Here is a 15821-nt window from a genome sequence, read left to right on the forward strand (position 1 = left end):
CAGGATTTCTTGTAGTTATATACATGGAATAGTATAAAAGAGAAAAGGTGTCCACTTAAAAAAAAATCTGTTATTACCAAATTGTAATTGAAGTCAATGGAATGATGGCCACCCAATACACATGGAAAGAGATTTATCAAACTGGTGTAAAGTAGAATTGTCTTAGTTGCCTCTAGCAACCAATCAGAACCTACTTTTCAATCTTCACAGATTCTTTGAAAAATGAATTCTACTTTACATGAGTTTGATAAATCTCTCACATAGTATATTAAACAACAGACATTGTTTGCACGCTCCAAACTAACGTTCATGACAATTATTTGTGGGTGTAATTTTTCAAACTACGGACGGTATTTTCAGTTGTTCACACACATTTTTTTTCACCATCCTTTCACCTTCTTTACCACTAAGTTCAATGGACCTAAAAACACACCCAAAAGAGCTTGAACTGGATTAGCGTACCATCATCTATCTTTGTAATGACGGGCAGCAAAAACAGGAAATGATGGACGTCATTTTGAGAAAAATAAGTCATATAAACATAATAATGGGAAAAACTGTTGTTGTTTTTTTTATTATAGACATTACATCAATTCATAAAAAGGCTCAGACCCTTTAAAGTAATTGGAGCTAGGTAATTGTTTGTATAATAGATCTCATGTGTACATCGTCACACACTTCTGTGCATCTTTCTAGTAGCTAAGGGCATTGTGCACCATTTTTGTTTCCAGACTTGGCATTACACATGAGCCCCAGAGTATTTACTTCAAAATAGAACTTCCAACATAATTTAGAGTCCTTCATATTCACTGGCAAGAAAGTATCGAACTTAAAGGTTTCCAAATCAACAAAAATTAAGGCGTTAGCAACCGGTTCTGTAATGTGAAAAACATCTGAGAAATAAAAAATGGACTAAAACATAAAGAAGAGTAATTTAGTGTTGTAAGGGCTGCTAAGGGAATGCATGAAAGGGGATGAGCAATGCATATATATACTCAGTATATAGAGGCGTGGCAACACTTACCAGATAGTTTCCTGGTTATAGTAATTGCTAAAACTATATCACCATCTCCACAGACAAACATTAGCACTAGAATGAATATGGCATTGTCATAAATTGCCACCTTTCCAACAAGTCAGATCATCAAAACTCTGGCACATAAGCCAAAGACCACCATGTGCAATGCCAAGAAGCGGCTGGAGTGGTGTACAGCACACCGCCACCGGTCTCTGAAGCAGTGGAAACATATTGTCTGGAGTAATGAGTCATGCCTCACCAGCTGGCAGCCTGACAGGCGAATCAGTGTTTGCTTCAGGCCCAAATGTATAGAGCTAGCTGTACAGTTGTGTAGAGGGTGTTTTATGAAATGGTGCTATTTTTCATGGTTTGGGTTGGCCCCCATACTTCCTGTGATGGGAAATCTTCACGGTATACTTGCCATGACATTCTATAGAACTGTTTAGAATTGGTCCTTTCATGTTTCACCATTGGGAATTCCTCAAGCCATGAGGGTGTCGTTAGAGTGTTTATGTGAAACATAGCTATATGACACTATTCATTCAACAGAGGACAAATGAGTGCCCCTTAGGTCTCTGTCAGGGTAGTATCTGGTAGTGTACCAGTGCATAGGAAAGAGAGAAACTGTAGTTTCATAAACAATGAGCCACTGCAAAGAAATGTACACTGCTGCTCAGGAATTTTTTGCTTTGTTGCCTATTACAATTATATACCCTTGTTTGGCTATGTAGTGGCATATGTCCGAGCTATACGCCAGGAACTGCATAGGGAGCCTTATACTTTAACAACAGTACCTGAAACCCCCCTAGTTTCTGTATTCTGAAATCATAAGCAGAATCTTAAGTGACACCAAGAATGACAACAACAATGCAGTTTAGCTGTGTCCATACAACCAAAAATACTCCATCATTTAGATTTATTAACACATAAGCATTAGTATTTTTTGCATATTTTGATTACCATAGTCAATTTGTTAGCGTTTTTATAATGTTAAAATAACGAATAAATACTGATAGACTTATATGGTTAAACAGACAGAGAATAAGCAGGGTGTTAATACGGTAATTTTTAACATGACTGAATATGGTCAAACATGACAATAGACTATGTGGTTTATTGTAAATGGACCCTGTATTAATTTATACCTGACACATGAGATCATATGGATTATATTGGTATTGGAATATAATACTGGAATGGATTATATTAGGTATTATAAGTGTCTCACAAGTAAATAACAGATTTGTTAAAAGGAAAGAGTAACAATGCATGTTATGCAACGCATCCCTACTAAAATAAGGAGCTCACATAAAAAGGTAGCACAAAGCAATAAACAACATGTTAACATGTTGATAAGAAGATAGATTTCCATTGAACGTCTCGCAGGTTCAATGTCTGACTCCAGGGAACAAAGAAAGAAGCTGTCTCTTCAACTCTGCAAACTAGCCTAATTCTATATCCTGAGATCTGTACTCTGTGCTTCACAAATAGTTCAATAACAGGGAAAGCTATCCCTTTTACGCCCTATATGTCACAAAGATAGGATGGCTCCAATAGTCTATAAATCCACCGAAAAGGATGTACAGTATACAACCATGAATTATTCTGTGGCTACAGTTTAAAACACTAATTCTGGAAGCCACAATGTAATAAAAAGCAAAAGTGGCTGCTAAAAGAAATATAATAATCAATAAAGCCAATACATATGAAATACATATAGAATACATAGAATATGGATTACCATAAAGATCCCAAGAGAGTACTAAAAAAACAGCAGACTGTCATTGAAAATTTAGATTTTAATAAAAGCAATGTGGCGTCTACAGTTAAAGGACAACGCCAAAATCGATCTTAAAGGGGTATTCCCATCTTAACTAACATAGTTAATTGTAGGACTCTTAAGTTAAACATTTTGTCAAATACATTCATTTAGCAAACGTGGCTCCTTCTCCTGATATGCTGATCTTTCCCTCCCATTGTTGACAGCTCATTGTCAAGGTTACCGACCACTACTTTGCTCCAAAAGCAGTGGTCTGGCTTCTGTATAAATGGTTTTAGTACACTTATTTTTATATATATATATATATATATATATATATATATATTATACAGTAAGTATACACTATATATTTATGCATCTTCATTATAACTATATATACACCAGCCAGGCCAATGGTCTTAGAGAAGAGAGGTGGTCAGTAACCTAGCCAATGAGATAGCAACAATGGGAGTGAAAGATCAGCCATATCAGGAGAAGAAGGCAAGTTTCCTAAATTAACATATTGAAAACTGTTTAACTTGACGAGCCCTGATGAGCCCTGTTGATTAAATAAATGCATTTTAATCTACATAATGTCATGATCATTGGCTATTATGTCTGTAGGTACCATTTTTTCACTCTTCTTTCATAATCAAACAATTTATTTAAATTGTATTTTTTTATTTTCTGGCATATATGGTAAACATAGTGACAGTCTACTATAAAGCAATGGAGGCCACATCCTATTTTACTGAACAGGAGGAATCAAAAAGACTGTATACAAGTCTAGATAGAAAATAGAGCACACACATGACAATGTACAGGCTGGAGAATCAAGCAAAATTGTTGCTCAACACCAATGGAAACAAAATGTTTGCACCATAAGTGCAATGCAAAATTAAAAACAAGATATATTTCAAAGGTGTCTTTCAAAATTTCAACTTAAAAATCACTTACTTCCCATAGGTGCTGAGTGTTCCTCAGAGCTCCTGCTTGAACTTTGTCTGGAGACACTATAACCCCTTGGAAGGGCCCTATCCATGTGCCCTGTTGGATTCTTTGAGCTGCACAAATGCCATATGCCAAACCTGGCACAGTACTTGTACACAGACACACCTCACGTGGAAGATCTCGGAGCCACTCAGGAATCTCAGGTGGAGGGGCCACAGATGCTGTGCTGCTAGTGCCCACAAGACGTCTTAGAGAATGCAAAGGCCCATGCATAGGGCATTCTCCATTCCGATTATCTGCACACATGTCACAACCTGGGTTAAAAAGAAAACAGAGCATAAAATTATGAAAAGTCAACAATTTACAGGACAGCAGAAGTTAAATAATTCATCTGATTATGACTCAACACTGTAATAGGGCAATCTGTAAGTTTTTATGGAGTGTTTAATTTCAGATTTCTGATACCTAAAATGCCATGATCTTTACCTATAGGTTCAGTATACAACAAAATTAAGATGCTGAACAGTTGGCTCCATGCAAGATGACCAGGTCAAACAGCCAGCCAGAAGACAAATGTCACTTCTGATTCTATGGTCATCCATCATGGATAAAGACCTCCAAAAGGTCAACGTTAATCATGAACCTAGTGGGGTTGGGCCTAAAATGCAAATCTTTTAATAGAGACCTTCTTTCATCATCAAGTGGCAATCAAATGAATGAAGCACTAACTTAAAGTGGACACCCATGAAAATGAACAAAAGAAGGACAACATCTTTAAAACCTAGCCAACACAACCATGTGTAATAACAGCACCCAAACATACCAACCAAACCAAACATACTAACCAAAGTTATTTATAAGTAATGGTAAGTGCAAGGAAGCAGTGAAGAAAAGACTACAGGTTGGTATTTGCTTTTTTATACCAGACTTTTTTTTTATAAAGTACTAGACATCCATGAGTTCCTTAATGGGGCCCATAGGAAGTCAAATGAAACCTGAGATTTCCAGTGATGAGGTTTACATGGTATTGAATTATATCAATTGTGTATGTCTTTGCATGACACCAAAAATATTTGTTAAACTTTCCCCAATTTGCTTGTAATCAATAGCATCTCAGCCGCTTTATCTTATCCCAGACTAAATATTTAATGTATACTCTTACTTGATATTTCCAAAATATGGAGAACATGTAGTATTGTGGCATTATATTATGTAACATAATAAATCTGATGCCGAAAAGCAGTGTTCAGGCAGTGTTTATAGACATAAAGGAGTAGATTTCTGTAAAGAATGAGGTTCTACTGAATTTAATTAGGTTCCTACTGTATAAATTCCTGGTTATTGATGGTTTTCCTGGAGACATGTTGTCTACACATGTAATATAAAAGTCATCCATCCCACAAATCTTAGCAGTGATTCTGTATTTGAGAAGTCTACCTTCTGTCACTACTAGCCCCTCTGCGCTCATATTCCTTTTTAGAAGAATGTAGTAGGAGGTTAATATAGTGATGGATGTAAGAATAAATAAAGTTGGTATTGACTAGTAAACTATTGTAGCAGAAATGGCTGGAAAACACAGACACACTGACTGAAATCAATGCCTTTGTACGATTTCCAGAGAACAATTAAACCTGTTGTGAAATAGTAGCAAGAAAGAGCACAGTGGATATCATGAAAAATATACATATTATGGCTATGTTCACACATAGTATTTTCATCAGTTTTTTGGTCAACCAAAAATCAGGAATGGAACTGACAGGGCAAAAGTATAATGGAAAGATTTGCACAGTTTCTGTATTTTCAAACCACTTCTAGTTTTGGTTAAAAAAAAAAAGTCTAACCACAAGACTGTGGGGAACATTTATGAAGGCTGTGCCAGTGTTGTACACCAGGAAAGTCAGGCCATAGTGAATCTGGTGGGGCAATTGGTAGTGGGGCCTAATTTAAAACCTTCATAAATGTCCCCCTATGGCTAGGTTCACACAACGTCAAAAAACGTCAGTTTTTGTGTCCTCCTATTGACTTCAATGCATTGCCATTGCAGTCAGTTAATAAAGGCAAAAACGGACGTTTTTTTAAAATATCAAAAAAGGCCTTTTTTGACGTTGTGTGAACCTAGCCTATAGGTAATACATAGCCTATTATAGTATATAAAATATATGGCTGACCTAGGAAAACCATACACCTATTTCCCCGTGGTATCAGCCACAGTTTGGGTGTCCAATCTTATAATTCCATGTGAGAACACACAAGGATAGGTTCCTTGCAGTGAGAGTTTCATGTTGTTTGAAAACATCTCTAGACAAGGTCAGAGTGTCTGCTTGGTGACTACAAATAAGACCTTGTATGGGATGAATCATCAACTCTGTAAATGAACCGATTCCACAAAGTCAAGAAGCTGGCTTCCTTGGATGAGTTATGTATACACTTAAGGAACTTGTGAATGCTATATTCATGTTAATGTAACATTTCAGAATATATTGAAACTTCAAGGCTATGTTCACACACAGGATTTCTGTCAGTCTTTTGGTAAGTACTTTTTTTTTAACCAAAATCAGGAGTGGAACTGAAAGACTAAAATTATAATGGAGAGAAGTGCACAATTTCTTGTGTTTTCAACCCACTCCTGGTTTTGGTTGAAAAAATACTGACCATAAAGAAATACTGTGTGTGAACATAGCCTAACACTGAAAGGCATAGAAGGCTAAACAGACCTTTTAAGATGAAAGACTTTACAGTCTTTACAGAAAGTAACGCTATATATTGTTAAAGTTTAACGTTTTTATTCTTCCTATTATATTTGACTACTAATTATAGAAGTAGTATTCAATATAGTATTAGGCTATGTTCACACAACGTTTTTTTCAGCTCCGTTTAAAATGACGTCCGTTATTTTGAGTCTAAAAAAACGGACGTTTTTCAAAGCCTGGTATCCCCTTAGTGCAATGACGGGTGTTTGCACATTATTTTAGTTTGGGGTTACTAATTGCCCTTTGGATGTGGCTTAATTGAAAAATCCAATAAATTTAATAGTAAAAGCGGAGAAAGAACAGTGTCCAAAGAAAAACTGTGTGTGAACAACTAATAAAAAACGTCCGCTATTTGCAAAAACTGCCCAAAAATAATGTTCATGTTCATTATTTTGATGTCCGCGGCAAAAACGTCCATTTTTCAATGCATTGTGTGCATAGGATGTCCGTCTTCCCATTGACTTCAATGCAATTGCATTGAAATCAGTTAAATTGCTGCAAAAGCGGATGTTTTTTCAAATAGAGAAATCGGACGTTTTTTCTCCATTTTTGACGTTGTGTGAACATAGCCTTATAGTGGTAGTTTTCAATACAACTACAGGAGAACATTGGGGGAAGTGTATAATATTATGATAACAATTTACTAGCAACACAAAATAAGATTTTGTTTTCTTTTTTACTTCAATAAATTTGTTGGTCAAGGGGGATATGTGTCCCCTCTGCCGCTCTTGGTTTGTTGTTGTTTATGTGTTGTGTATAAATGTGTGTGTGTTGTTTCATATCATTATTATAGGATCCTCATATGCAGAACCCTGGTTGTAATGACTTCAAATAATGGCTTCTCCTGACAACTTGTATGGCAAATGAAAGCACTTTTGTTCAATCCGGCTCAGGTCAATAGTGATCAAATGTCATTGTCCTTCCCAAGAGGCATGTTGAGCAGTCCTGGCAAATCCATTGCTCTTCTCAATGTACTTGTTAGTGACAGGTGTCCATGCACAAAAACTGTTATAATTGGGAACTCGCTGACAGCCTGAGTAAAAGGCCAACATCAAGGCACAGGAATGGATTGTTCCCTTAGTGCTTTGCTTTTCATTTCTCATAATTTCAACTTTAATACAATAGTTTGGTGTGAAATAATATAAAGACATCAGACACTGACGTGGCTCATGTAGACCCAGGTGACAGATATGTTTACTAGTATCTGCCTACAATTCAGTCTAGAAACACCCACCAGCAAAATGCCCAATGGTAGTAGTTATAGTATGTTTGACACATGGGTCAGGATAGCATTGTTTGACTCTTTCTTTACTCCATCACAGACACAAACTACAATGCAAATATCTATTCATATCAATGTCATGCTTTATTTTTGGTGGATCATGGTTTCTGGAGCTGACTATACAACATCCATTGTGTAATTGCAGGCCCTCTGCTGGATGTTATAGTAATAGCAGGTTTTTGTAACCACCTAAATGTGTTAATACGTTATCCATAGATTTAAAGATAAGGCCACCATGGATGAACACTAATTTTTTAATTATAACATATACTGAGAGGGAGCCATATGATAGTGTTATGAGAAACATCTCATGTTTATTGCATCTATGCATTTCAATGGATGATGCAGAACTAAATGTTAGGATTTACTAAGGCCAAACTCACACGTAATATTTTGTTGTTATTTTTGAATGGGTCCAAAACAGAATGGGTGCAGATCTTTCCATTATAATTTTTCTCTTGTGAGAAATGATCAGCTTAAGGACCAATACCAGTACTATGAACAATTCAATAATCAGTCAGATTATTAAGGATTTGGCAGCTTGAGTGTTTTTTTTATTATTTCACTGCAAATTAAGAGAGGCCAAGTCATAATAATAATAATAATAATAATAATAACAATTATTATTATTATTATTATTATTATTATTATTATTATTATTATTATTATTAAAATAATTACATTTATATAGCCAGAACATATTCTACAACACTTTACAATTTTGAAGTATATCACACAGGAATATAATTGTGGGAATGGGTGTGATTTGTAGTCCTCACATTTCACAACATATATCCTGGCAAAATTAAGTCACATTAGCAGCCAGCAGGGACAATGGGGATCAAGGCAGGGTTTGTTACATGCCCTGTTCATCATCCCTGCCCTGATAATCCAGCCCATGGCCATTGCTTATAAACAGTCCTAGACCACAGACCCTCAGAGCAGGGACTTTAGAAAGGACTGTGCCTGGACTATGCACCACATATTCCCTATGAAGTTAGGTTCCCGATGGGTATTTCCTACTATAATCCCTAACTTCTAATTATTACGAATAATAATATTCATGTTATAACTCACTAAAAAGTGAATATGGTGCCTAAATGTTACATTTTACAGACCTATTTTTCTTTGGAGTGATAATCCCCTGAATTATTATCTGTGAGCACTCTACTGGCTCAAAGACAGGAAGTTGTACTTGAGATATGAAACTATGAGAGATATTTTCCCTTATGATAGATAAGGGAAGAATAGTTAGATGCCTTATGAAAACACATACATGCGTTGCGTAGTATATATTTCCCGAAATACCATCAAGTCTGAAGAATATAGTAAGCCAAGTAATAAATTATAACAACCTGACTGTAAAACTGACTGCACTGATCAAATTCACTTTAGACAGGAGATTAGTCACCATTTACTTCTTCATGTCAATGTTATGGGTTGTTCAAGCAACTTTATTCACAAGTAAATTATATGTATATGTAGCCAGCAATAAAGTTAATGGACACAATCACAAGAACTATAAAAAAAACAATGGAAAGACTTGTGACCCAGACAGAACACCAAGCATTTTGGATGAAGACTCTTCCTATGGTCGCTGGAGTAATATGACTTGATGGCATGAAATAATGACCAAATTCCCCCAGTTGGCCAACATAATAATGTACTGGCACATAGGTATCTGTTAAATTTGATTTGTAAAGATGCTACTCACAGCTTCTCTGTTGCCACCTGGCATTGAGCTGTCCTATAAGAATCATATTATTTCACAAATAGAATTCTAAGGAATTGTAAGTTGTATATGTAAGAACATCAGAGTTGGTTTTACTTTACACTCCCAAGACTGTTAGAGCATTATAATTGTCTACTATTTTCTCCTAAAATATATGTAATGTATCAGTACTAGCAATCTAACGTTAATTGTGATTATAAACCTTGTATAACATTGCTGTTTCATAGTGTATTTTGTGCTACAATTACACTGTATAAATAATCAATATCAACATATCAATACTAAAAGATTAAAGCTATATATGTGTAATATATATATATATATATATATATATATATATATATATATATTTATTTATTTATTTATTTATTTTTTTCATGTACATGGGGTTGACTACTAAAATATCAAAATCTATGTTCCAGATTAGGATAGCCAATAAAACTGTATATACCTAGATGTTCCACAATGACATTTCATGACTAGGCCTTGAACCTTAGGTCAACAATTATATTACCTATATTTAATGTATTTTTTGGATGGTTCAGATTGTAGATAGTGGATAATTTAAATAGGTAGTGCACCCTTCAAAACAAAAAAAATGTATATGCAAACATTTCCCATTTAAAGACATAGATGTCTTTTAGTCAAATGCACATGACAAGAGGTGAAATGTATAAAACCTTGGCCGTGGCGTTTGATTAGCTTTTTCTTTGCAGTCCTAAAAACTCATAGCCCTTTGTTGTTGAAAAATAACACAGACCAAGAACATCAACACCTATGTTATACCAGAAAGCCTTGCAGTTCTCGCCTGAGAGCTGTGCATGCCAATGTCCAACAGTCCATACTGTACAACATGAGCTAGCTTTTACTTAACCGCTAGGCCGGCTTCATGTGGTAGATTAAAGTTGTAGGTGCCTGTCGCCTGAAATATGTAAAATAGGATCTCGGGGTTTAATGAAGTGGCCTTATCTGTCAGCAAGTGAATTATTGGGATACGCTTTGCTATAGTAATGACTGAGTTAATGTTCGGTAATGAGGAAAGAAACAGGTCTTTGTTGTCTTTCCATGATAATTTTCAGATTAGTAGGAATGACATATTTATTATATCTAAATATAAATATTTATGTTATTGCACGACCCATCGTTTTGTAGCAGCCATGAAGGAAAATCTACATGTTTTCCAGGAGATCTGCTTCAGACCTACTAAGAGACACATTTACATTTTCCCAGAACTCGATGGTAAATGACGGCATAGTTTGTCTATACACCATAAACTTAGTGCAGTAAATGTAGGGGGGAAAAAACATAATGCAATATGTATTAAAAGTATAAAGAGGATTTTAAAGAAGAAGATTGGATTATATAACCAGCCATAAGATGGCATGACTAAACAATGTAATAATAATAGATCATATTAATAAATATTATTAAATAAATAAATAAACTTAATCTATAATCTTATTTGCAATTTTAAGCAACTCATAATGATGACTTATAGCTGGAAATGGACAATGTTGATATAGTGAAGGTATTTGTGTTTTCACGGTATATCGTTTTGGAAATAAAAGTGAGAATGCAAATTCCAAGGTTGGATCTTGAGTTAATGTTTATATTGGATTTCTGTCTGAGAGTAAAGCTAGCAAATCAGGGGTTAAAATCATAACCCAATTGATCTAATGTCTCAAAGTGTCTCCTGTACTAAAAATACATTAACAATGCCTATGAATATTATATTCCACATTACAAAGTAGGAAAAGCTGATCATAGTTAAAATAGCATAAATGAATTTAGGAAGAAAGATGAGTAGATGTGACAGACAGATACACAGACAGGCATACAGATAGATAGATAGATAGATAGATAGATAGATAGATAGATAGATAGATAACTTTAAATTATCCAGTATAATGTCTTTTTCATGTGACCACATAGCCACATTATAAACATACCCTTAATAAATTACACCATCTAGTCTTTATAAGAGAATCTCATTTACCTACTATAAGCCCCTAAGAGCAAAATAAACTGTAACTGTAGATTTCAGCATTAAGAGCCTAGTATCAATAGTGTCCTTCATATAGCACATTCGATTTACTACCAGCGCCCCTGAATAGCCAACAGATTTATGAACATATCATAGAGTAGCTCATAAATTTACTGCAGCCTGACCTGGAGGAAAGTCTGTATGACAGCTTAAGTCTACTGTACACTACCATACATATGTGAGAACATGTAGATCCTGAGAACCCACAACCCTGTCAGTCCCTATTTCTAAAACTGTTGGGGTTGCCACTATTGGGGGTCACCATAAATAATGAAAGGCATTAAGATAATAGAGTAATACAACTTCAATAAAAGAGTACATAGTGTATATTGTGTTATAATATGTGATAAAGGTATTACAGAAGGATAGATAGATAGATAGATAGATAGATAGATAGATAGATAGATAATAGATAGATAGATAGATAGATAGATAAATAATAGATAGATAGAGGGATAGATAGATAGATAGATAGATAGAAGATAGATAGATAGATAAATAATAGATAGATAGATAGATAGATAGATATTAGATAGATAATAGATAGATAGACAGATAGATAGATAGATAGATAGATAGATGTTAGATAGATGATAGATAGATAGATAGATAGATAGACAGATAGATATTAGATAGATAATAGATAGATAGATAGATAGATAGATATTAGATAGATACTAGATAGATAGATAGATATTTAGATAGATAGATAGATAGATAAATAGATATTAGATAGATAGATAGATAGATAGATAGATAGATAGATAATAGATAGATAGATATTAGATAGATAGATAGATATTAGATAGATAGATAATAGATAGATAGATAGATATATAGATATTAGATAGATATATAGATAGACAGATAGATAGATAGATAGATAGATAGATAGATAGATAGATAGATAGAATTTGTGTTTGTGTTTCTCAGTGATCTGTATAGTTCCTACACCTTACTATGTCAGTGTTGCTGTTTGTACACTACTAATCATGCAGCTTGACTTCTGTGCATCTCTGTAACTTGTCTTGACATCTTAAAGTAACTAATAGACAGGAATGAGGTAAATGCATATTTGTATCCAAATGCATATGCTTGAATAGTGTATTAGGTTCAATACAAACCAAGGGTAATTCTTGCATAGATTTGCTATCCCCATGTTTCATTGAGCTTCCTCCAGTTATTTTGAAATAGTCTTTGGTGTGTGTGAGTGTGTCTAGGATGGGGATTGGCACATTCCCAGCCCTATATGATATATGATAGGTAGTAGCAATAATAATAATAATAAAAAATAATAATATATTAATATTACTCCAGTACTACTTTTACCTTTATCCCTTTTTGTATGCCATTATCCTTATTCAGCGTGAGAAGGAGCCTATGAGACCTTTAGAAGGCAGTAAAATTGTCCCTATGTTTGTTTTATGTGATTAATCCCCTTCTCTTGTATAGTAATGGGATGTGTGAATTTCACATGGATCCCACAAAGCAGCAATAAAACTTACACCTTTACTGACTGCAGCCCCAGCATTATACTCACAAAGCATTTCCCTGCATACTATGGGACAGCTACAAGTTCCCAAGGAGCCAACAAGCTGCCAGAAACTCCACAGCAACCTGCCCCAATCCAAGCAGCTCTCAGTTCCTGCCCCATATAACAACATGGCTATTGAGAGAAATGTAGAACAGGATGGGACAGATAGCTTGGGCCCTTTAATGCTTCCAATCAGATTGTCAGTCTCCTTGTTCATTTACACATCTCCACTTTTCCTACATCCATATTTAGAACATATATTGAAAGTTTATATTTTTCTGTATATAGTAATGAATATAAATCAAGGCTTGGAAGTAATTATATGTACATGATGCCCTATTATTTGCCATGCACTGTCTGATAACAGAGGACAATAACTTGCAGTTCCCTGATATATAACAGTGTAGGGGAACCTGTGCACATGTGTGTGTGTGTGTGTGTGTGTTACAAAATGCCAGGTTAATAGCTCCTGGTTACTTAGGGACTCTTCTTCATTAGCATTTTCTTAGAGGACCTCTCTATTTCCACCACTTATCCATCTAAACTGGAGTCCAGTTGAAGCATTTGCTAAAGATTGATTGGATTAGTGAATGAAATGTTTGTTGTCAGGGAGAGGAGGTTGAGATGAGAATATTGTGTGTATAGAGGCTGCACCCCTGGCCCTGAGAGACCCCCATATACAATGTACAGATGATGAATAGGAGCTGGGAGCAGGGATCGATGCTGTCTCTGTGCTGGCTCCACTCTCTCCTACAAAACTATAGGGCAATTAATTGTGCCTTGTCCCCTCATCCTTCATCTGCTTGTGGCATATATCGATGGAGATTACTGCTGATGGACCATTTTATCACCTTAAATAAACAGCCACCACCTTTTCTAACCTCAATCTAATATATGACTGCATGTCCTGCTTTATGAGGAGGACAACTACTGCTGCTGGGTGGGACACCAAAAATACTAGACCAACCAATGCCACAGCCAGAGGCTATTAGGAAGTTACTTTATTAGCCCATTCATGCTGCTCTTATACTGTAATAACTATACACTGTAGTATGGAAGTACTGGCATGTGCCTGCTACATGGCTCTTTGGCTACCTTGTACTGAAAGGATAGATGTGCTTGAAGCTGATGATATATATGTCATAGAGCTCCACTAGTTCCATCTTTATTGTTACCAGCAGATATCTTTAATGGAGACAACACAGACATGAAGGGCTGGAGTGTAATGCAGGGCAGTGGGGCAACTTTACTGACAAATCACCGTGTCTCTTATCCATTGTCTTCCATAGATAAGCCACAGAAATTCGGCTTTATTGTGTAAATGAACTAAGCTCCATTAAGTTATTAATGGAAAAGTTATTAGTCTTATCTGCACTATATATATATATATATATATATATATATATATATATATTAATGGTATAATATATATAATGGTGGCAGAGTGAATCAGTAATCCCATTCCAGCTATATTAACGTAGTCCAGTTAATTTAGGATTTTCAGGAAACAATGTATTATTATTATTATTGTTATCATCATCATCATCAATATTATTATTATTATTATTATTAGTAGTAGTAGTAGTAGTAGTAGTAGAATTATTAGAGCTATTTATTGTTAAGTAAAAGCTAAAAAAAACTGTGACTATCCTATCTTAACTCGAGACGTCATTGTCGAGTTCTCCTGGAAGATGACGGAATGATGACAGCTGGAAAGTACAAAACATCGGGGGCGTCATTACAAAACTATATATTTCATCATGGGTTAATAAATTTCCTAATCCTTACATAGGCTGTATATTATTATATTTTATATTTTGAAATATTATAATTTTTATATATTTATAATCAGCGGAATGCCGAATTTAGTCCATTTAGAAGTGACAGCCACAGTTGTGCACACTCATTGTCCTGCCTCACATTTTCACACTCACTTTTATTACAATACGGATTTTATAATGTAACCACGTGACATTATTTCTCTTATTACCTATAACTCTCCTGTCTGCATCTTAGAGAGAAGAATGATTCGTATTTTTTTCTGCCTTTTCTGCTGGTTTGTGTGTATGTATATATATATATATATATATATATATATATATATATATATATATATATATACACACACATATTTGCCTGTGCAGCTGTCTATACATACACGTTCCCCCATCACATAGACATGTACAGCACTTACCAGTGCATAAGACTTATAGACTATTGAACCGAAGTTGCCGACTAGATAGAAAGTAGCAGGAAGTTCTCCGTTACCGTCCCCGGTACAGTGTATGGCTATCATACCCCGACTACTGCCCCGATACCAGTTATTCCTTTGTATCTTACAGAAGGCAGATACTCCTTATTCTTACCATGTATATGGCTATAAGGTCAGTACATATCATATGTATATATCCTCAGTACCGTGTGAGCACCGGGAGAACTCCACAGGTCACCGAACTGTCCACCTTAAATGACACTACTTGTATATACTGCTGTACATCAGTATATATATATATATATATATATATATATATATATATATATAAACCGCAGGTGAGAATTACATGCGATTGTTGGCCATTGGCACAGTGGTACTTGAGAACAGTGTTATAATGATATATATGGTGGCTGAGGTCACTGTGTCATGTGATAAGTAATAGTAGGTAGTGTACATATATGAGGTGGATATGAGGTGGATGTATGTACAGTTGTTGGGGTCACTGGTGGGGTGGCACTGTGTATACAATGTTCTAT

The 15821-nt window shown here is 35.1% G+C and overlaps 1 protein-coding gene across 5 annotated transcripts in view; it reads right to left on the reverse strand.

The window, feature by feature from the left end:
• Positions 1–15821, reverse strand: part of PRDM6 (PR/SET domain 6) — a 136512-nt gene that overhangs the window by 70592 nt on the left and 50099 nt on the right. For all 5 annotated transcript variants that reach the window (XM_069964559.1, XM_069964558.1, XM_069964561.1 and 2 more), the window contains one exon: positions 3735–4042. In XM_069964559.1, the coding sequence (XP_069820660.1) occupies positions 3735–4042 (308 nt within the window). The remainder of the gene's footprint in view (positions 1–3734; positions 4043–15821) is intronic.

This window comes from Dendropsophus ebraccatus, chromosome 3 (assembly GCF_027789765.1).
Source record: "Dendropsophus ebraccatus isolate aDenEbr1 chromosome 3, aDenEbr1.pat, whole genome shotgun sequence".
Lineage (NCBI taxonomy): Eukaryota > Metazoa > Chordata > Amphibia > Anura > Hylidae > Dendropsophus > Dendropsophus ebraccatus.